The following is a 22,511-nucleotide window of genomic DNA, read 5'->3' on the forward strand; positions in this document are numbered from 1 at the left end:
GAGTTTTCCTTTATTTGGCATTTCTTCTATTTTTGATTTTCAGGGATGAGTGTGGTTGTTTATGCAGCCAAAACGACTCCATCCACCCACAAGACAGGAAGGATTGGCAGGCTTGAGGGAACCCTGAAGTTTGCAAATGTGCAAAATTAATCTTTAGGAAAAGAAAATTAATCTTTAGGAAGGGAAAAGGATCTCCCAAACAGCCCAGTGCCTGGCCAAGTAATGCTTTTATCCTGCAATCATCCTGCCTAGTTGATGGAATTTTATGGGGTGGTTGGTGTCCAATCCACCAATGTGTTCCACTCGTAACCCTTCCGTGGTTTTCCATTGCTTCTTCAATCTTTTTCCTTATCAGAAAAAAAAATCCATTAAGGATTTTTGCCTTTTGATTGGTAGTACTATGCCCACCCCTACTGTAGAGCCTTTGCTACCTTGTGTTCCATGGGGGTATTGGATTGTCCAATCCCCAGATTAGTGACTGGAGGCTAGAATGACCCCTGAGAAGTTGGCCGTCTCTGTTTGACATGGCCTCTCCTTGTTCAAGACTGCATGGCACTGCTAAACAAGCTGGCTGGAAAAATATTAGCTAGATGCTGGAAGAAGATACTTTGGGCTTTATGTTACCCTCTCGGAGCAATAAATCAGCCGTTATTGCCCCTTGGAAGGAGTTGTGCAAAATGTAATGTCTAGTCGAATACATTGCAGCTGAGATTTACTCTTAGCCAGATAGCACAACTGTCCCTGATATATATACTCTGGCTACATCTCAGGAGCTATCTGGGAAAAACGGGAAATTTTCCAGAAATAAGCATAACTTGCGTGCCTCTATCTAAACTGATTTATGGCCTCACCCTGAAGGCCAAATGAGACTTGATGGTAAACAGCCATTGGGAATCTAATTTCCCACTTCGTGACATTTAGAGGAAGTTACCTCATTTATGACAAACGTAACATTTCACATTTCTTCCCCATCAGTAGACAATTATGTGGAGCAGGGGCAGGCAAGTGCAAAATGTTGTGCCTTCATGACTCAGGGTAAATGACATGAGCCAGGCATTAATGGGGGTGATGGGTAGGAGAAAATGATAAGTGCAGCGGCCGTTTTCCATGAACGATACAGAAAAATTCAGATTTCATTTGGAAAAGGGCAGTTCCTGTACTCCTGGGCCTAATCTACACCACGCCGGATATTACGCTATGAAAGCAGTATATAACAGGGAGGAGCCACACCAAGCAGGATATAGCAGTGTGAAAGTGGAATGAAAGCAGTATATGGTATGTGTCAGTGGGCCCCAGCAGTTGTCAGTGCACTTCAATACTGCTATAAAGCCATAGTGTGGCTCCTGCCTTTTATATCCCCCTTTCATACAGCTTTCATAGTGCAATATCCTGCTTCGTATAGATTAGGCCCAAGGTTAGCAAAAGCAGCTTATCTGGTTTTGCTAAAAGTTTAAAGCTAGAACAACACATCTGGGGAAATGTATGTATCCCAGTTATTTCACCATATAACCTTCCATGTCTTTTCTGAATTTCTCATCTCTTTTCTTTCTATTCCAACCCACTTTCCCCAGTCTGTGCCAGAGAACAGATGTATGTATTGGAACCAAAATATGCATTTGCATAGCCTTTCATACATTGCAGTGAGCATGTTTTGACCACACTAATGCACTATGTAAATATTATTATTAGGGCTAAGCTAAAAGGGGGGATGATTTTCATGAACGTTTTAATACATGTCAAAAAGCACCACTTCTTTGGCAACATTTTACCCCCAAGGTTTTCTGTAAAAGAAGACAAAAGCGTTTGCCTATTTAGGAAGCACTGCTATCACTCTGAATGGGCTTCATTTACCCTCAGTGATCATCATGTTCATTACATGATCCCTGATTGGCTAGGATCACTTATGCAAGCAGTGTGGGAAACATTGATATCATTCCAAGAGAGTAATCCTATGCTTCAGGATTATAGGACCGTTTGGAGTCCTTCCTCTGAGGCCAGAGATACTTCCATGATCCCAGAAGGGGAACTTTTGAGTTCCTATCCCCCACGCCCTTGCAGACACCCAAGAAAGTACCGCACCAGCTGCTTCCCAGGCTCACAAATGCGGCATTGAAGGGGGCATCCTAGTAGGCAGGGAGGGACAAGGAGAAGCCAGAATGCAAGAAATCGGATAGGTTCTCCAGCTCAAAGGCCCATCTAGAGGAACATTTTGTAAAAGGAGGCAAAAGGAAGAGGAGGCAAAAATCACCTCTGTTACTTCTCCCGCTCTGTTAGTAGCATCCTGGCAAGGTATTGGATACTCAGAAGTAGAGAGGTGAAGTCCCGGGGTGGGTGAGAATACAGAAAAATGTGGTGGTGGGAAATGTGTGTGTTTTCCCTTGAGGATGGTTTTTATTTTTCAAAAAAACTGGAAAAATTGAACAGCTTTTGATTATGAAATATTTTCTTTTAGAATTTAAGACAAAGTATTTATATATTGTTCCCTAACCTTTACTCCCCCCCAAATGATTTCCAAAAACTATGTAATAAAAACATTTTTATAGAAAGATTAGAGGTATAAAATGTCTGGAAATAATGGAGCCATTGGGAACGATATTATTTTAATCCTCTCTGTAAGATTCCCTGCATAGTTATTTATTCCATTCCTTATTAAAATTATTGATCTAAAGTATATTTTACCGATAGATATGTATGCTCAGTTTCCCAACACGTGAGTAGAGTCACTGCAGTGCATTCTTGACAGTAAATATGCATTCTTGGGTTTTGTTCTATAAAGTTCTGATGCTGTAGCAGTCATTTAATATAGTTCTAATCTATTCAGTCAGTAATTATAAATTTACAAACTGAGTTTACTTTTAAAAGTTCTAAGATAAAATGGACATTTTATGAACCAACTAAGCTATGCATATAATAATTTTAAGAACAGAAAAAATGTTTTGTGTTCCTAAAGCAGCCCTCCCCAACCTGCTATTTTTCAGATGTTTTGAACTACAGTGCCCAGCATTTCTGACCATTGGCCATGCTGCCTGAGGTTAATGGGAGCTGCAGTCCAAAATATTTGGAGGACACCAGGTTGGGGAAAGCTGCCTTAATGCAACAACAAAGTGAACTTAGATCGGAAAAGCATTCATATAGTGTGTGTGTGTGTGTGTGTGTGTGTGTGTGTGTGTATGCTTATTTCTATTTTCCCCCAAAATTTGCAGGGGTGGGGGGTTCTGGAAAAACCAAGGGGGGACTTTTTTCCCCGCATGGCCTCAACATTTCTGGAAATTTTGCATCTGTACTCAGAAACATCCAAGATTGGAGCTTCCTTCTGACTGCCTAAATTCATTGGCTGGGATCAGTGTCTATCATCATCTCACAATACTGTGCATCCAATTAGATTTAGCTAAATGCTGATGTTACGGTGGGCAGACAGAGGCAGGGGTACAAACCCTTAGGCCCATGGGCCAAATCTGGCAAGTTGAAGCGTGTCTCCTAAGGCTTAGTTACTGTCAGTAAGCACTTGAAGCTAAAATATGCTGGCATTTTTGGTTCTGCCCCTTTTACCACCCCTGAGAGGTTCTCTGAAATGGAGTTCAGCCCCTGGACTGAAATAGGTGCTGCACCCCTGCGTTAAGTCGTCTGAGGTTGCTGCTTGTCCCATGATAGTAGTGTGGTGGTAGGATGAGTTGCACTTGATGAACTTCCCCCATTTCCACCCCTCCTCCGGCAACCTCACAGGAGAATCCTACGGACCCTTGCTGGGTTTTCTTTAAGAAAGGGAGAAAAACTTGATTTGCTTTAGAAGGCAAAAAATCATCGGGGCATTTCTTTTAATTTTGGAGATCCCTGAGGAGAAGCAATAGGAGGAGGGTGGGAGAGAGATTTTCTAAATGCCATAAATATTCCCCGAGGCGCCTGAAGAACCTTAGAGATGTTTCAAAACAGTGGGGTTGAAATAGAGCTTAAAACCCTGCAATTTCTATGTGCCTTGCAGCATTGGGACATTGATCCCTTGCGCAATGTTTGGGATAAAGACAAGGCAAGATGGTTTTGTATACATGCACAGCAATATGGTTGCCGGGACACACACAAACACACACACAAAGCCGTGACTCAAATGCGTAGATCCAAGTGATACTGCAGCACAGAGGATGACAACTAATTTCAACTGAAAAGGAAGGTCAGACAGTAACATCCAAACCAAGAAATGGATCAGATTCTGGTTTCATATTCTGATCTGTAAGCAGTGTTTGCTGATTTGGATAACACTAGAAACAGTAGTTTTAAAAAAACACAGTATCTTCCCCTAGGCTGAGCATAAGGCCTATACTTGGTTCAACAACCAATGGTTTTATTAGACTGAGTTCATGATGTCTGAAGCACGGCACTGTCCAGCTCTTTACTGGACACATGCTTTCATACGGTTGCGTTTATTTGTTATTTCATAGTGTTGTATCCTGCTTGGTGTTAATGTGTCAATGGGCCCCAACAGTTGTCAGTGCACTTCAATACCACTATAAAGCAGTAGTGTAGATTCTGCCTATTACATGTCCAGTAAAGAGCTGGACAGTGCCGTAGTTCAGACATCATGAACTCAGTCTAATACAACCATTGGTTGTTGAACCAAGTATAGGCCTTATACTCAGCCAAGGGGAAGATACTGTGTTTTTTTAAACTACTGTTTCTAGTGTTATCCAAATCAGGAAACATTGCTTACAGATCAGAATACGAAACCAGAATCTGATCCATTTCTTGGTTTGGATGTTACTGGAAGCTGTGGCTTAACAAAGCATATATCTTCCCTGAAGTCAGCCATGCAAGGGGAGACATGAAGAGAGAGCAAGGTTTGTACTTAGTCTGATAAACAACGGTTTGCTAGACTGAGACTGAAATCAAACTGGGGGCTCATCTACACCAAGCAAGATATTCCACTATGAAAGTGGTATATAAAAGGCAGGAGCCACACTACTGCTTTATAGTGGTATATACTGACAACTGTTGGGGCCCATTGACACATACCATATACCACTTTCATACTGCTTTTATAGTGCTATATCCTGCTTGGTGTAGATGTGTCATGGACCCCAACAGTTGTCAGTGCACTTCAGTACTACTGTAAAACAGTAGTGAAGATCCTGCAGTGCACTTCAGTACGGCTATAAAGCAGTAGTGTGGCTCCTGCCTTTTATATACCACTTTCATACATCTTTCATAGTGGAATATCCTGCTTGTTGTAGATGAGCCCCGGGTCAGCTTCATAAATCCCACTAAAGTCAATGGGATCTACTCACAAGGAAGTTTGCATTAGATTGCATCATTATGTCGAAAGGCCCATCAAACAAGATTTCAACATCTTTCCAAAGAAACTTCTTTGTATGGGCTGCTAGACAGATCCCATTACTGATAGCATCATTGTCACAGGCAGTGTGGAAATCGCATTCAAATGTAAGTGCAAACTCTCAGCCAACTCATAAAAGCCCAGCTGGATCAGATCAAAGATCTATCTTGTCCAGCATCCTGTTCACACAGATGCCTAGTGTAAGCCCACACCAGTGTGTTGTGAGTGCAACACAACCCTCCCACTCACGCTCTCAGCAAATGGCATATAGAGTCATACTGTTAAAATGCCCTAGGCTGAATGCGTTGTTCTTTTAGACAGGTGGGTTGATATTACTTTCTCCAGGTCTGATTTTTTTGGAGATTATCATGAATATTCCAAGCTTGATAGAACTTTCTCCACAAAGAAGCCATCCTATGCTCTATGTAGTCCTATTGGCCTTAGTGGGCTGTAAGTTAGAATGTCTCTAGCATTATTTGCAAACTTTCAAGTGAATACAACTTCCATCTGCAATTTGTAGCAGGTAGCTAGAAGTGAAATATTTTGTTGTTGTTATTATTATTTATTTATTTATTTATTTATTTATTTATTTATTTATTTATATAGCACCAACAATGTACTTGGTGCTGTACAAAATATACAAATAAAACAGTGATACCCTGCCTAGAAGCTTACAATCTAAAATCACCTGGCCCCAGTCTCCTGTACTATGAAAAGGTAATCTCATAGTGGAGAGTTTGTTACAGAGCCAGGTACAGAGTGGTCATTTGTTGTTGTTGTTTCAATTTGTATGGCTATCTAGGAATTATAAGCATGGAGATTTGGGACTTTGAAATGCAAAATAGTGCAAATATTTATCAATATGCATATGGGTTTTGTTTCAGAGGATCCCCAAGAAAGGAATTCCACCAAACCCACTACTCACCTTCCAAATTCAACAGTAACAACAAGTAAGTCTGCTTAGCCTTTTCTTCCATTTGTGTATTAAGATGAAAGCGCTTGCAATTGTAGCCTCCAAATTCAAGACAACAGCCGAAGTTTGTTTGTCTAGCTTTGGAGATATAGAATCTGTTATGAACAATCATGTACCAGGGTGAGGCACAGAAGATGGCCTAGGGAAAGGCAAGGGCATGCTTGCTGGTGTCCCTGCTCAGGGATGATATGTGGTCTGTCCCATGTGTGGAAAGTACATAACAATCATCCCACAATAGATTAGGTTAGATTAGATTTCTATTCTTTTCTATTCCGTATGGATCCTGTTCGGACAACACACTAAGCCATGGTCAGTCCACTAACCTTTTTGCAGTAAGTGGTTAGTGAATGTGTTAAAACTGTGGTTACGTAGCCACTGTGGTTAGGAATGGTTCACACAACATGGTAAGCCATCATGTTTAGCTCAAAACACTTAACCATCATGGTTTAGTGTATTGTCTGATCAGGGCCATGTAAAGTGCTATAGCTCAATAGAAGAACACCTGCTTTGTATGAAGAAGGCTCCAGGTTTAATCTTCGGCTTCTTCAAGTATGTTTGTGAAAGACACCTGTCTAAAAACTTTGAGAGACTGGGGCCTTTGCTAGACCTATCTTAAAAAGGGCTGTTTGGATCTCGTCCTTGGGTGAAAAGAACATTGATCTAACAGAGGAGGGGAGAGCCCGCGATGCAACTATCGTGGGCTGTCGTGCTAGTTTCTATGTCAGGCGCAACGAGCTCATGAAGAGAGCCATCGCGCCCGCCATTTTTTTTTCCTTAAAGGGCTGGATGCGCATGAACGCTCATGCGCCCAGGTAAGTTTTTTTTTTTAAAAAAAATCATTTTCCCTGCTCCCCCCACCCTGCCCCCAATGGGCGCAGCTCTCGGCTATGTGCAAGTAATCGCACGTAGCCAGGGTCAAGCCGCGAAAACGGGCCACACACTCTGCGGTCTCGGGCTCAGCCCATGACCGCAGAAAATACCGGGCCCAAAGGGGTAGGCTGTATCCCGGGTCCAGGGAGGGGTGATCCCTCCCTGAGCCTAGGATCCCCTGTGCGTCATCTGGATGCACAGGGGCGATCCCGGGTATCAGCCCGGGATATAGCCTGGTCTAGCAAAGGCCACAGTCATTGTTGTCAATATTGGCCTAGATGGACCAATGGTCTGACTTGATCTAAGGCGCATTCCTATTTTACTGTGTGTGTGTGTGAGAGAGAGAGAGAGAGAGAGAGAGAGAGGCCATGTTCAGAAAACACCTTAAACCATGGCTTTGTGGTTAAAACCATGGTTTAAGGTGTCTTCTGAACGGGGCCAGAGAGGGAGAGAGATCAACCAGCCCCAGGGTCATCCAATGAGTTTCATGGCTGACCGAGGATTTGAACTTTGGTTTCTTAGGTGCCGGACTGTTGCTCTTTCCATTATGCCATACTTCCAGTGGTTAATCAACTGGTTTGGCTGATTAATAGGAACGTAGGAAGCTGCTTTATACTGAGTCAGACTATCAAAAATGACTGGCAGTAGGGCTTCAAGGCAGCAGTCTTTCCTACCCCTCCCTGAAGATGCCATAAAATACATAAAACCTGAATTTAAAACATATAAAACTAATAAAATATTAAAATAAGAAGCAGATACCTTAAAATTCATCTGGGTATACACTTACAATAGTATTACAGTAGTATACACATTAGCAGCATTGCACGTACACATGCAAACTCAGTCTTGTCCATGAAAGTTTCCCTCTTACTAGATGGTGTTTGCTTGGACAAGTTCAGGCATGATTTAAACACAAAAAGCATCTGCCATTTCCTTCTTCAGAACAATTGTTTATTCCTATAAGGACATAAAAGCCCTGCTGGGATCAGAGCAAAGGCTCATCTAAGTCCAGTATTCTGTCCCTACAGTATCTGACTAAATGCATACAGGAAACTCACAAGCAGGGCATGAGTGCAATGGCACTTTCATGCTCATTTTCCCCAGCAACTGGTGTGCATAGGCACACACCGGCCATAGCTAGACCTAAGGATTATCCCTGGATCGTCCAGGGGTCAAACCAGTTCATCTAGGTCAGCCTTTCTCAACCTGGGGCGCTCCAGATGTGTTGGACTACAACTCCCAGAATGCCCCAGCCAGCTGGCTGGGGCATTCTGGGAGATGCAGTCCAACACATCTGGAGTGCCCCAGGTTGAGAACCGCTGATCTAGGTGATACACAGGGGATCCAGTGCTCAGGCAGGGGCGACCCCTGGGTGATCCCAGGATCAACCTTAGGTCTAGCTGTGGCCACTGTCTCTGATACTGGAGGTAGCATGGAGCCATCAGGACTAGTAGACACTGAAAGCCGTAATCACTCCATCTTGTGGTAGTGAACTCCATAGTTGAACTATGTGCTGTGTGAAGAAGTGCTTCCTTTTGTTTGTCTTGTATGCTTTAATGTGGATTCCTGCATGCTTCGAGGTGGATTCTTGTATTGAGCAGGGGGCTGAACTCTATGACCTTATAGGCCCCTTTCAACTCAACTATTCTGTGATTCTCCCACCATTCAGTTTCTAGGGATGATTCCATTGGATTCTAGCATTATGAGACTATGCACCTTCTCCACATCATGCCTCGTATTATATGCCTCTAGCACGTTCCCCATTCCTCGCCTCATTTCCAAGCTAAGAAGCCCCAAATGCTGTAACTTTCCTCATAGAATTGCTCTAGTTCCTTGACCTTCTGTCCTGCTCCATGCCCCCTCCAGCTCCACAACATTCTTATTTATTTATTTATATTTATTTATTATAGCACTTTTATCCCACCCTTTAGCCAAAAAGGCAGCTTACAAAAATAATTCTTAAGGCAGTCCCTGCCCCACAGGGCTTATAGTTTAGAAAAACATGGCCCCAAAGGAAAAGAGGTTAGGAGGGAGGGGGAAAAGCAAATTTACACCACACTGGCCTCACAATAATAGGGAAAAGGGGAATGGAGGAAAGAATTATTTGCAGCTACTGCATTGTACTACCTTTCCTGCATTGTGCTTCTGAAATGGAGAAATAATTTCTCAAAAAGGAGCTGTGCATCAATTTTAAAAGGGTTGTACTGCAGCTTTAGGAAGGAAGGTACCACCCAGCTTCGTCCTGTGAAATCCAGATGATGCTAGTAGCCCTATAATCACGCTATAGTATAGTGTGTTTTTCTGGAATCCTGTACGCAATGCATATAAGAAGAAATACATGTCACCATAGCTATTTGCGAGGGTGGAAACTTGTTTACAAAACTTAAGAGCTAGCTCAGAGGGGGAGAGAGAGAGCGACTGGAGCCAGTGAGTGAATGGAGGCACATTCTGACCTTTCCTTTAACCTCCTGCCTTTCTTCACTGGAGATAAAATGGGTGGGAAGGGACAGAGAAGGCATTCTTCTCGCTTCAAATGCCATCTTAACTTTACCCAAGCAGCTTCCTGCTTGGCTGGGGATGATGGGAGTTTTAGACCAACACCATCTGGAGGGCGCCAGGTCAGGCGAGGGTGGGCAAAAGACTTATTAGGGCTCATGTCCGGAACTTGTGAAGCAGCAAGGAAGAAGTGTAGGTGGCCAGATGCAAAAGAGAACAGGGCTCCTGCACCTTTAATTAAAGTGTGAAAGAGGGGATTTCTGGAGGTGTACCTTTATAACAAATGGCACCTGTCCTCTTCTGAACGACAATTAAAGGTACAAGAGCCCTGTCTGCTTTTGCAGCTGGCCACCGTAAAGAAGCAGGTTCCCCCAATCCTATGTGAAACCCATTTCCCTTCAGCCATGGTGTAGCCTAACAAAAATACCCCAGGCATCTTGGAATGAGAGGCAGCGCCTTTTTAAATTGGAGGGTGAGAAGCTAGAGATGAGCATGAGCCCTGACACCTTTTCCATTTAGTCACTAATTGCTGGTTGTGTTGACCTTCCTTCCCAGTTAGCTTCCTTAGTCACGAAGAAAGCGTCCAGCTGAGCTGCTGTAGGGTGGAAAGCGTTTTCTTTCTCTTCATCCTGTCACAGCCTGGCTCGTATTTCCCTTCCATCCCAGCTTCCCCAAACAAGCTGTACAGGAAGGAACAGACCAGGTTGCTACAGGGGCCTTCCTATGGATCTTAGGCTGCATCTTATTCAGCAAAACCTTTTGTTTTGTGTCTATTGGACGTTGTCAGTGCTGGCAACATTGGACTAGATGGACCAGTGATCTGACAGTATAAGACAACTTCCTATGTTTCTATTACAAAACTGCAACTGACCTGATATTTCTCAAACTCCATCAGAAGAACATAAGAAGAGCCATGCTGGATTAGACCAAGGCTCAATGTAGTCCAGATCTTGTTCACACAGTGGCCAACCAGATGCCCACGGGTAGAGTGACCATATGAAAAGGAAGGCGGGGCTCCTGCATCTTTAACAATTAAAGCTGCTGGACCCCTGCCCTCTTTTGTAAAGTGACCAGATAGAAAAGAAGTCAGGGCTCCTGCAGCTTTAACTGTTGTGATTAAGAGGGAATTTCACCAGGTGCTGCAGGCATACAAATTCCCTTTTCTATACAATTGTTAAAGATACATATTGTCATCCTATCCCTGGGAAACTCACAAGCAGGACTTGAGTGTGATAGAATCTCCCACCCATGTTCCCCAGCAACTGGTATACATAGGCATAGTGCCTCTGATACTGGAGGTAGCATACAGGCATCAGGATTAGTAGCCCTCAATAATGTCAAGTTTCACTCTTGTTTCAGTCTTGGTAGATCTTCTTGAATTGCCACTTGAATTAGATACAATAGATACATCTAGTTCTGCCCTACAATACTTCTTCATTGTCCATCTACACACATATGCACACACACACACACTCCCAATGCAACTTTATCCCATTTCCTGTAGTCCCTGTGCCAATCCCACCATCTCCCTCAACGACTCTTCTTTGTGCATCAGTTCATTTGCATTTGAAGTTTCTGGAGCCATAATAGCCAGAGATTCACAGCCCTGCTCCTCTCTTTTAGCAGCCCTAGTGGGGTCATCATGACCCACACTTTAGGAAACCCTCAAGTTTCCCCCTCCAATCTGATTACCCTTAAAACAGGCAGAGCTGTTTAGACCCTCCTGCTTTGGTGGTGTCCCATCCGTTTACCATTCTGATTGAACAAAACACAAGTTTACACGTTTCAGTACCAGTTAGCAGCCGTTGCGGTAGGATGGCTTGTTGGCAGTTAACTTTTGGTATACATAAACATTAATCAACTTTATCCCAATTCTGCTGTTCAGAATTTTCCAGAATTGGAAAAATGCATCCTGGAATGTTTTGTCAGAGGAATGCCAATATTTGAAGGACTGTAAGAGTAACTGAGCTCTCCATGTGTTTAGCAACCAGTGAAATTCGCACATTAGAGTTCTGTTGCCTTGTTGTTTGAAATGTCAGATTTTTCAAACAAAATTGCTTATATATTCTGATCCCTGATCCAAATCGATGGTAGTTCCACTGACTTGGACAAGCTTTTATTTTGAGGATGTTGGTCCAAACATATAGCTCCCATTTCTGTGTTTGGATCTAGAACAAAGTCATCGAGGGCAAAGAAAAAAATGACTTGAGTGTTTCATCATGGATTAATTATCTGCCTGGAAGAAGCCGCAGCTAGGCACTCTGCCATGTGCAAGTTAGAGCAAGATGTGGTGCAAGCGATCATTCCTATCTCATTTACTGGCAAAACAAAAGTTCCCTTATATTTTTGAAGCACTTTTATTTTTATATTCCACTGTTTATCCTCTTTGAAAACAACTAACCTGTGTGGATGAGTTAAAGCTTTTAAACGATGTAACACAGCTTTAGTCTCTGTTGTTTTAAAGTTATATTTTGATTCATATTGCTGTTTTATTTCATGTTGCTGTTTTTTAAAAAATCCTGGTTTTAGTAAATGATGAAAGTTCACTTGTATTTTGTAAAATGACCTCAGTAATTGCAAGTTTGAAATTTAACTTCCACCCACTCGCATCCTTAAAGAGAGTAGGAGGCTGTTGGGAATTCCAAGACTGTTCCGTCTCAAGCGACCCCTTGGCTCCACCTTTGCTGATCTATTGGGTGAGGGATTATGAGAGCTGTAGTCCAAAACATCTGGCGATACCAGATTGCCTATCCCTTGCACAACCTGTGAAAGAGCCTGTGTGTCATTGAGCATGATTGCCTTGCCAAGAATCCTGATTTCACACGCAGTGCTTATGCTCATACAGGGCTGTTTCACACATATCATGAACTCACGGTATATTGAATTCTGGATAGTTGTGCGAATCCAGCCACGCTAACAAACAATGCTTTGTTAACCGCGAACAAGTGAAGCCATGGTTTCTTTTTGGTTTATGAACTCTGGGTAGTTTACACCATGGGTTTTCGTTACATGTGAACCCAGAACCGTGGATTGTTCATGAGTTGTTTCACCAGGCTGTGGAGGTGTCAGGCAAGAGGGGCAAAAAATAAAACAAAACAACCAGCCACAGTAGTACAGTGCCACAAAAACATTTGGGAGACAGGAAAGGAGTGGGCAAAAGAGGAAGGAAACAAACAACCTAGGGATTGAGAAGACAAATCACAGTTTGGTCAATTGTCTGTCGGACAAACCTTGGGCAGGGTAACAAACCATGAGTTAAATAAACCATTGGTAAGCATTATGTGCGAACCAGGCCACACTATACCTACATAGACTTTTTCACAAGTTATGCTGAACAGGAGTTAGGGGGTGATGCTAGTGTGTGCAGCCCCACTTCTGTCTCTGCACACATGTTATTCATTGTTTCTGGTGAAGTGTACATGGCCCTACCCAGTTATTGGTAGAAGGGTAGCTACCATTTATTGAGACTGAGCCATGTGAATCTGGTGGCCCAAAAAACGTGTCACAGTAGTCCGGGGACTTGCCTTTGGGAAGCTGCCCCTGCATTTGTGGAGTTCCTCAGTCAGATCATCCTTCCTGCCCCGCTCTACACAGTTGCGTCCAAAGGGCTGTTTCATGCATTGAAACTGGCTCATTGCAGTATAGAACTAGCAATGTGGTTTTAACTGCTTTTTAAATATTAACGAAGTACTACATGAAATAAAACGTACTTAAATGTTTACCAAAGGCAGTCTTATTTTGGAGGGTTTCCTTATCTGCATTTGAAATCTGTTCTCCACGTGTGTTTTATGTGTCCCTATATTTTACACATGCTTCACAAAGGAACTGAACTTCCTAATGGCGGCAAGGTGAGTACATCAGTGAAAGAGCGCTGTGGCGCTTAAGCCTTAATTAATACTTGTTTTTGAGCTACATTTTAGAAACCGTTAAGTGTGTGCTCTCGTACAACAGGAGAGGTGGATGAGATAAGACTTGTTTAGGGCTGTGTGCAGTTTCAACTCTGAAACTGCTGTTTGACTATTTTCGGTGTGTCAAAGATGACTGTTTACCACAACTTCCTCCTCCTTCTACGGCCCTGCTGCAAAATGTGCTGCAGCTGCTTTTGCAATAGGTTTTGTTGCTTTCGATGCCCTCGTTTCAACTGTGTTCACTTTCTCTGCTGCAAGTAAAGACTGTGACTAAAACAGAATTAAAATGAAATAAGGCTAATAAAATAAAATGGGTGATGACTCCAGAGAACTGTGCCTTGCATTTAGAGATGTGAAGGCCCAGGAAAAAACCGGGAAAATTCAGGGGGGAAACCAGTTTTTCCCCAGTTTTTTCCAAAGCCTCCCAAAATCCCAGCCACTCCTGCAGGGCCTTTAGCAAGAGTTCTCCACTTCCTCCTTCAACAGCTGCCTCAGAAAGCCTTTGATTTCAGAGCGCAGGCACACAGCCAAAGCTGGGAGTTGGCTCCAGCTTCCCTGGGTTCTAGCTTCTCCCTCTGCTGTCATCTCCTCCAGGGAGGGCGCTGCCTTCCAGTTAAGTAGCTGTTCTCAGGGGAGTCACCACCTATCATCATCATGGCAGAGAAATCGCTCGTTCTGAATGTGCTGCTAAAAGGGATAGGTGTCCTAGAGTTGCCTGTAAGCCAAAGTTCTCTGAGATGTGGTCAAACTCAACTTTCTGATATTTACTGTAATAGATCAATTTTAAAGCAGGTTTGCATTACCTCATTTGCCTGCCAAGCCGGATAAGAAGAGCCATGTTGGAGTAGACCAAGGGTCCATCTAATCCAGCATTCTGTTTACACACTGCCTGATGCCTATGCGAAACCCAGAAGCAGGACATGAGTGCAACAGCACCATTCCGCCCATGTTCTCCAGCAACTGTTGTACATAGGCCTACTGCCTCTGATACTGGAGATCTGTAGCATAGTATAGCCATTGATAGCCTTCTCCTCCAGGACACAAGCCAACAGTCATGTATTGTGGCCCATGAGGGGCTCAACTACACACGCAGATCCACCCCCACCCCAGTTTTTCAGTCTTCAAAAAGCAGCAGGTATAAATGGCTTATGAAGTATTGCTGATAATGTTGCTTGTAATATGCTCTGATCTTGCAATGATAGACTATGCTGGTAGTTTATGTAGCATTTTCCCATAACGTGGCTAGCGGACGGCGTTCAGCTTGACATGTAACGAATTTGTTCATGCTTGTGCTGCAGTAAATAATAGTGGAAGTGAAAAAGAAATGCGATCATTGGCTAAAGGCGCTTGGGAATGGCTGGGAATCCACTTGCATTTCCCTGGAGCCTCCTAATATGTGAAGAATTGCCGGGAAATAATCCACATTCACCAAGCTTCTGCAGTTTCCTGGAATGTACAAAGTCTGCTTTTGTTCGAGCTGCTGTGCTGTTTTCCACCGCTTTTCAAAAACATATAATTAAGGAATGCATATTTGATGTATATTTTACCCCCCAGGGTTGATTCACTCAACCTTCTTTTCCTCATTGGTTTAATTTAAAAGCAGCCATTATGGATGGGGAGGTGTTTTTTGTATTTCATCTCTTTAGCAGAGGCTGAGCTTTGCTTACCAAGGTTAAAACAAGGAATGGAATGCCGTTTCACCCGTTCTGGTTGACATCCGATATTTTCTCACCTTTGAGGCTGAATATATTAAGCACATTTTTCTTCGTTAAGTGGTAATCAGAAGTTTGATACTCATATGCTACAGGGAGTTGGGGGGGAAGAAATTGTGATAATGGGGACTGAGGCCTAGCGATGGAGGGGCGGCATTTATTCAAGCCAGCGTGGAAAAAAAACACAGTTTATCCTTTATTGATTTATTTATTACATTTCTATACCGCCCAATAGCCAGAGCTCTCTGGGCGGTTCACAAAAATTAAAAACATTCAAAGTATAAAACAACAGTATAAAACCATAATATAAAATACAATATAAAAGCTCAACCAGGTAAATTAGTATTTAAATTAGTATGTGCACATCTACAAATTTTGCAAAGCAGTTCTTTGCATCAAAAACGCATCCACAAATATGCACGTTAAGGGGAAGTGCTCACAAAAATGGGTATGTGAGTGGAAATAACATTAAAAATGCAATTTTATGATCGTGAGATCATTGCCCTCGTCTACACATGGCATGCGACATCGCGGCCACCCGCCATTTGGTTGTTTTTTTTAAAGGAAAAGGAGCACACGAGTGCTCAAACGAAAGGTAAGTTGTTGTTTTTAAATAAAAACCCACCTCGCCCTCCCCCCACCCCACTCTCGATGGGCACAGAGCTCCTGAGGAGCTCCGTGCCCGGTTCCCTGCTCCTCGTGGTTACACACGAGGAGCTGGGACAAACCACAACACCCGGCCACATGTTCCGCAGTCTCAGGATCATCCCGAGAATGTGGAAAAAGCGGGGGGAAAGGGTAGGGCGATATCCCAGGAAAATGGAGGGATCATCCTTCCCTGTGGATGCACAGGGATAATCCCGGGGCGATCACCAGGATATCACCTGGTCTAGCCATAGCCAATGTCAGTCTACCTAGTTTATTGTCTTGGAGTGGCCACAACTTGAGCTGTAAACCAGGAAGTCCCTGGCTCACATCTCATCTATGTAAAGGACTCGATAGATGCTCTTAGATGGGTCACTGTTCTTTTAGCATCAGCTCTCTGCCACCCCCACCCCCACCCCATTATAGGAGGGTCAAGGGTAACAGTTCCAAAATGTCAATTGTCATCAGATGCCATTAGTGTGAACTGGCTGTGTAGGCAAGTACAACCGACGTAGAAATTCCTGTGATTAATAGCTGCCCTTTTCATGCGGCCATGATCACAAAAATGACTTTTGTGGCCTTTTCCATCATGGATTCTCCGTACAGTTGTCCGTGGTGGCCTGGAGGAATATTGTTCTTCTGCCATTGCTCTTCTACCCTGCCCCATATTCACTACTAATTTATCCATCCTTCTCTTTGGTTTTCACCCCTGTCATGGTCCAGTGTAAATTGCTTAAGGCGAGGAGATGAGACGTTTGCATCTTGTACAGGAACCACCAAAATGGAAGCTGTAGTAAGATCAGAAGGAAGTTTGCCATTGATTTCTAGGGTATATGAGATCCAAAACATGTTAGTAAGGTTGAAATTATAAGGCAAGCTAGTCTTGCTAAGAGATGCTGGTGCCCTGTCTTTGTAGCAGAACAATTTTCAATTGTGCTAGGCAAGAAGTATACAAAATACTTTTTAAATGTCTATTAATGATATTATTATTATTATTATTATTATTATTATTATGTGTTGTTCATCGCCTTTTTAATATGTGTAGCAGTGTATTAAAGCTGCTATTTTACCATGTTTGCAGGACCTCCTAAACCCAGCGTTACTGCTATGTCCACCAACAGCTCCGGAAATGAAACGAAGGCCACAAACACCCCTGCGGTCACTTCTCATGCCACAGCAAACACCAGCAAAGCCACTGCAACCCCCCAAACTGTAAAACCCACAGCACACAGCATAAAACCCACAGCAGCCAAATCTAATGGGACCGTGTTGCCTGCCAGTTCTGTGACAGGTACGTGCTGGGCTTCAGTTGTTCTTGTCAGGGTTGCACCTGCCTCGTGTCTGTCCTATTTGGAAGTTTGAGACTGTTCTCGTTTTTAAAGAGGGGCAAGAAAAAGCTAGTCAAAATTTCAGTGATGGGCGCTTAAATTTCGCAAAGATCATAACAATACTGATAACAGGCTTCTACCAGCTTTCCTCAACTTGGTGCCCTTCACATGTGTTGGACTGCAGTTCCCATCATTTTCAGTCCACATGTCCAATGGGAATGATGGGAGAGGCAGTCCAACACATCTGGACACACCAGATTGGGAAAGGATGGCTTCTATTTATTATGTACATCTGTATTTGTTTTAGCATTTGTATCCTACTTATGGCCCCCAAAACACGTTTCCTATGTATGTCCCCAAAAACTTGCCAGAAAAACACATAGGAGTTTCTTTAAAGAAAACACTGTAAGAACAAAAACCAGCAGCACCCAGGATAACCTAAGATAACTGATGCAGCAGCAACAGTAATTGGGCCGAGGCCATGCAGGCCTGCTTAAATCAGAAAGTTTTCACCAGCCACCTGATCACCACAAAAGAGCAAAATTGTCAGGACTCTTTGGGAAGTGGAGAGAAGTGTTCCTTGTAGGTGTCTGTCTGTCCCGTTTTAGAATTCAAGTTGAGATTTAAAAAATAGAACAGCCTTCCCCAGCCTCTAGTGGCACCCTTTATTGGACTACAGTTCCCATCAGGAGCTATGCTAGAGTGACCAGATTTAAAGGAGGGCAGGGCAGCTGCAGCTTTAACTGCTGTGATGAAGAGGGAATTTCCCCAGGTTCCCCATATATACAAATGACACCTGCTGAAATTCCCTTTTCTATGCAACTGTTAAAGATACAGGAGCCCTGTCCTCTTTTCCATATGGTCACCCTATAACATGTATAGGTGCTTAGAAAGTTAAATAACATAAGATTCAAGCACATGTGGGAGGACATGATACTGCAGCAAAACTGTATCAATGTTTTGTGTTTGTATCTCTCTCTCTCTCTTTAGCCACTCCAAAAGCTGCAGCACCTCAAGCCGCATCATCAGGATTCAGTGCCGGCAGCTTCATCGGCGGCATTGTGTTGACGCTGGGCCTTCTTGCCATTGGCTACGTTGGATGCAGAACCTACCATTCGAAAAGGGGTGTTCAGTACCGAACCATGTACGTTCATTGACGTCCCTCCCTTATTCATGAATTTATTTATTTATTTGTTGCATTTTTATACCACCCATTAGCCGAAGCTCTCTGGGCAGTTCACAAAAAAAGAACATAGTGTCCTTTTGAACAAGTTTTCAAAACGGAAAACCTTTCATTGGTAGAGCGTTCTTCCATAGCTTCACCAGTGGCTTATTCTACCCTATCACAGAGGCCATGGCAGAATCATGAAGTTAGAAACCCAAAAACGCATAAGGCCTCCGATGACCCAACAGATAGGCATAGCAAAAGTGCTAGAGCATGCGGCAATGGCAACACCTAAGATCTTCCTGATTTATTAGCCTGCTAATACCAAACTACAGCAGTGTAACTAGTGCTGGGAAGGCCATGGAAACTTCTGCTCCAGATCAAATATGTGTTAAAATACACATATTAAATATTATTATTAGTTATTAGTTATTTCATTTCTGGTCCTGTAGTGGGAGTTAGGTTCCATTTCCGATGCTCGAACACCAAATGTGCTCTTGGACTAAACCATGACCCTCATGCCATCAGTGGAAAACAGGAGCATAGAATCAAGTTCTTGGTGACCGAATGCCTCCGTTTGCTTTCATCCCAGCCGCGACTTTTTGTTATTGTTCCTGTGATACGCAGCCAGCGCATTCACTGGGAACGTGGCATTGCTTAAACCCTTTGTAGTCGTTCCTAACAATGAGAGGATTGTTTTTTGTTTTGTTTTGTTTTATTTGAGATGGCTTCCTTTGATTTGCTTAACTAGGTGCTCTTCGACATCCCCTCCTTTGAACTGTTTCATCCCCTTGCTGGATCCCATCCTCCTTCTTTTACTAATCAGCAGCAAACTCCCATGCCCTCCTGCTGCTGTTCACAAAACACCCACCTTACAAATGAGCACGTAGCACGATCTAAACTTTGAGCAGCTTTTTACTTTAATCTTTGAACGAAGGTATCCTCTTTCATTCAGGGTTCTTTTCCCACTGCTAGAATGTCTCTCTAATCCTGGAATACCCATTTCAGTTCAGTGATCCTTCTCCCCCTTTTCCCACACTATCTTTATTAAAAGGGAAGACTTGTTATGTGAGCAATATTTTTATTTATTTATTTATTTATTTATTACAATATTTATATACCGCTCCATATCTAATCTAAAATAGATTCCAGAGCGGTAAAAAGAAAGAAGTTTAAAAACTGCAAATTAAAATTGTTCAATTTAAAACAAAGTACCAAGGAAAACCGTGGGTGGTCAGTTGAGAAACACTTCCTGGAATAGAGTTGTTTTCAGGAGATGCCGAAAGTAGCCCAGTGTTGCGCCTGCCTGATCTCCAGGGGCAGGGAGTTCCAAAGAGAAGGGGACACCACACTAAAGGCCCTTCTCCTGGTGGACTTCACTTACTCCACATCAGGTATAATTTTATACAGCTACATATTACAGCACCGTGTAACACAAACCAGGGAGAGGTAAGTTCTGCTGTCTCCAATTTTCTTCCATGTTGTGCCCATTAACTTTTCTGTCCCAGAATTTAGTGGGAGCCATTGAAAAAATAAACTACCCTATTTCTTCGATTCTAAGATGCACTTTTTTCCCATAGAAACATCTCTAAAAATGGGGTGCGTCTTAGAATTGTGGATGTGTCTTAGGGTTTTTTTTTCTGTTGGTGGTACTGAAATTAGTGTGCGTCTTACAATCAATGGCATCTTACAATCGAAGAAATATGGTATATTTCCCTAGCCTGGCCCAGAATTCAATTTCTTGGTCATATTAGACAGTGACAACCCAGAAAATGGCATGTGTGTGTATGGACACTCATGTGGTGTCCATATCACACAGGTTATGAGGAAGAAGGGCCTAATAGACCTGTATAAAATTATGCCTGGTGTGGCGTAAGTGTCTGTTTTCCTCTCTCATAATAATAGAACTGGGGATGTCCCCATGAAGTGGAATGTGGGAGATTCAAGACAAATAAAAAGGAGGACTTCTTCACACAATGCATAGTTAAACTATTGAATTTCCAACCACAAGATGTAGCGATGGCCGCCAACTTGGACGGTTTTAAAGGGGAATGAGACACATTTATGGAGAATAAGGTTATCAGAGACTAGTAGTCCTGCTGGCTATGTATCACAGTGAGTATCAGAGGCAGTGTGCCCCTTTATGCCAGTTGCTGGAAAACACTAGAAGGAGGGAGCTCTTGCTCTCATGTCCTGTTGGCAGCCTTCTCGTAGGCATTTGGTTTGCCACTATGGGATCACAATGCTGCACTAGATGCACCTTTGGTGTGATCCAATATGGCTCTTTTTATGAGCATCGCTTATCAGTGTCACATCCCTCTGGCTGCATTGACTTGGGAAGACCAGGCTGTCCATCTAGTTTCGTGCTGCCTACTCGCTCTAGCAGTGGTTCCTCCTGGGCCCCAGGCAGAGGCCTTTCAGATCTTTTTAACTGGAGATGCCAGGGAATGATACTAGTGCCTTGCGCGCAAAACATGCGCTCTGTTCCTGGGCTACAGTCATTTCCTGTAAGGCTTAGCAGCTTGGATGCATAGAGATATTGGGCAGCTGAATGTAGGAATTGGAAAGCATCTCTGCAGAAGGCACCCCAAGAAGACGTGGGAGCTGATTTGGAGTCGGAGGGGGAAAAGGCAGAAAGGTTTGCTGATGCACCAAGATTGTGGGAGAGTAAGAGACCCAGAGTAGAGGTTGTTCAGGTGCAAGTAGCCAACCAGAGTCCTCTTCACCCGTGGGAGAGCCAGAGCTGGAAGAGTTAGAAATACGAGATCCCAGGGTGAGATGTTGGGTTAGGCAAGGGGAGCAACATCAACTCGTAGTCATTCCAAAAGGGTGGCCATCCAGGGAAGATCCCTCTGGAAAGACCCACTCTAAGGGAGGGGTTTAACCAGCTACTCAGATTGTCAAAGAGACAGCCGACACCAGTTTTCATTGCAACTATCTAACATAGAGCATTAACCAAAGGGAGTTGCTTGTAGCCTAAGTGGTGTTATATTACTCAGAGACTTAGTACTTCACTGCTGTTCATTGATTCAGATGGTAAACTGAGGCACTTTTGATCTGACTGTAGTTTGCATAATAAAGACTATTGTTTTGCGCTTCTGTTTCTCTGATCGAAATTGCAAAAGAGATCTGAGGCTGGGCAAGTTGACACTTGAGTACTGAACAATTTGAGAAACGATAGAATTTAAATTTTTGTGAACCGCCCAGAGAGCTTCAGCTATTGGGCGGTTTAAAAATGTAATAAATAAATAAATAAAAATTCTAGGAGAAATTATCCACTTTTGTCATTTTAAACTAGCCTTCCCCAGTCGGGTGTCTTGCACAAGTTTTGGCTTCCAACTCCCATCAGCCATAGCTGGCATAGCCAATAGTGAGGGTTGAGGGGGAAAATTGGTGGCACAGTTTTGCAAGCCTTCAACGGAGGCAGACAGATGATGTGTTGCAGTTGTGGCTCTGTCTGAAGGGCCGGTGACACGAAAAGGCTACATGGAAGTCTCAGGGTCTTAACAGCCCAATCTGTGGAACTTACTTCCAACTAAGTGTATGTTGCATTGCAGCCTACATCAGACAGGGTATTGGGGAATGACAAGGGAAGACAAAGGGAGGGCATAGTTTAAAGATTCAATATGGGACTGAAGATGTCCCATTCTTCAGTCTTTCCATTCTTGCTGCAACCCTAGAACCAGTGGAGGCTGGTCACTGTGATGTCAGTGAGGTGGTGAATCCACTCCGGGTTTCAGTCAGAAGTCTAAAGAAGCTATCCGAGGTATGGAAGCACCTTGGATAGCTACTTCAGAGTTCTGACTGAAACCCAGAAGGGATTCACCGTCCCACTGACATCGGTGCCACCAGCTTCCACTTTCTAGAACCCCACCGTTGCCTTTCACTGAGTGAGCCTTTCAACCAACTCTGCCCCATCCTCCCAAGCTTTGCAGATCCCTCTCCTACTAAAGTTCTTCTTTTCCACCATCATCATTCTCCCTTGTTTCTTCCATGCTATCCTGATGCCATAGTCAATGTCCATGGCGCTCCCCATCTTATCCTCACAACAAACCTGTGAGGTAGGTTAATCTGAGAGGTAGCAACTGGCC

The 22,511-nt window shown here is 43.4% G+C and overlaps 2 protein-coding genes across 2 annotated transcripts in view; one reads left to right on the top strand and one right to left on the bottom strand.

Annotated features, from left to right (window-relative positions):
• Positions 1-22,511, bottom strand: part of YAP1 (Yes1 associated transcriptional regulator) — a 451,661-nt gene that overhangs the window by 248,446 nt on the left and 180,704 nt on the right. The gene's annotated exons all lie outside the window — the stretch shown is intronic.
• Positions 1-22,511, top strand: part of TMEM123 (transmembrane protein 123) — a 28,751-nt gene that overhangs the window by 1,547 nt on the left and 4,693 nt on the right. The window contains exons 2-4 of the mRNA XM_063127131.1: positions 6,208-6,273; positions 17,009-17,218; positions 18,246-18,399. Coding sequence (XP_062983201.1) covers positions 6,208-6,273; positions 17,009-17,218; positions 18,246-18,399 — 430 coding nt within the window. The remainder of the gene's footprint in view (positions 1-6,207; positions 6,274-17,008; positions 17,219-18,245; positions 18,400-22,511) is intronic.

Source organism: Elgaria multicarinata, chromosome 5, assembly GCF_023053635.1.
Source record: "Elgaria multicarinata webbii isolate HBS135686 ecotype San Diego chromosome 5, rElgMul1.1.pri, whole genome shotgun sequence".
NCBI lineage: Eukaryota > Metazoa > Chordata > Lepidosauria > Squamata > Anguidae > Elgaria > Elgaria multicarinata.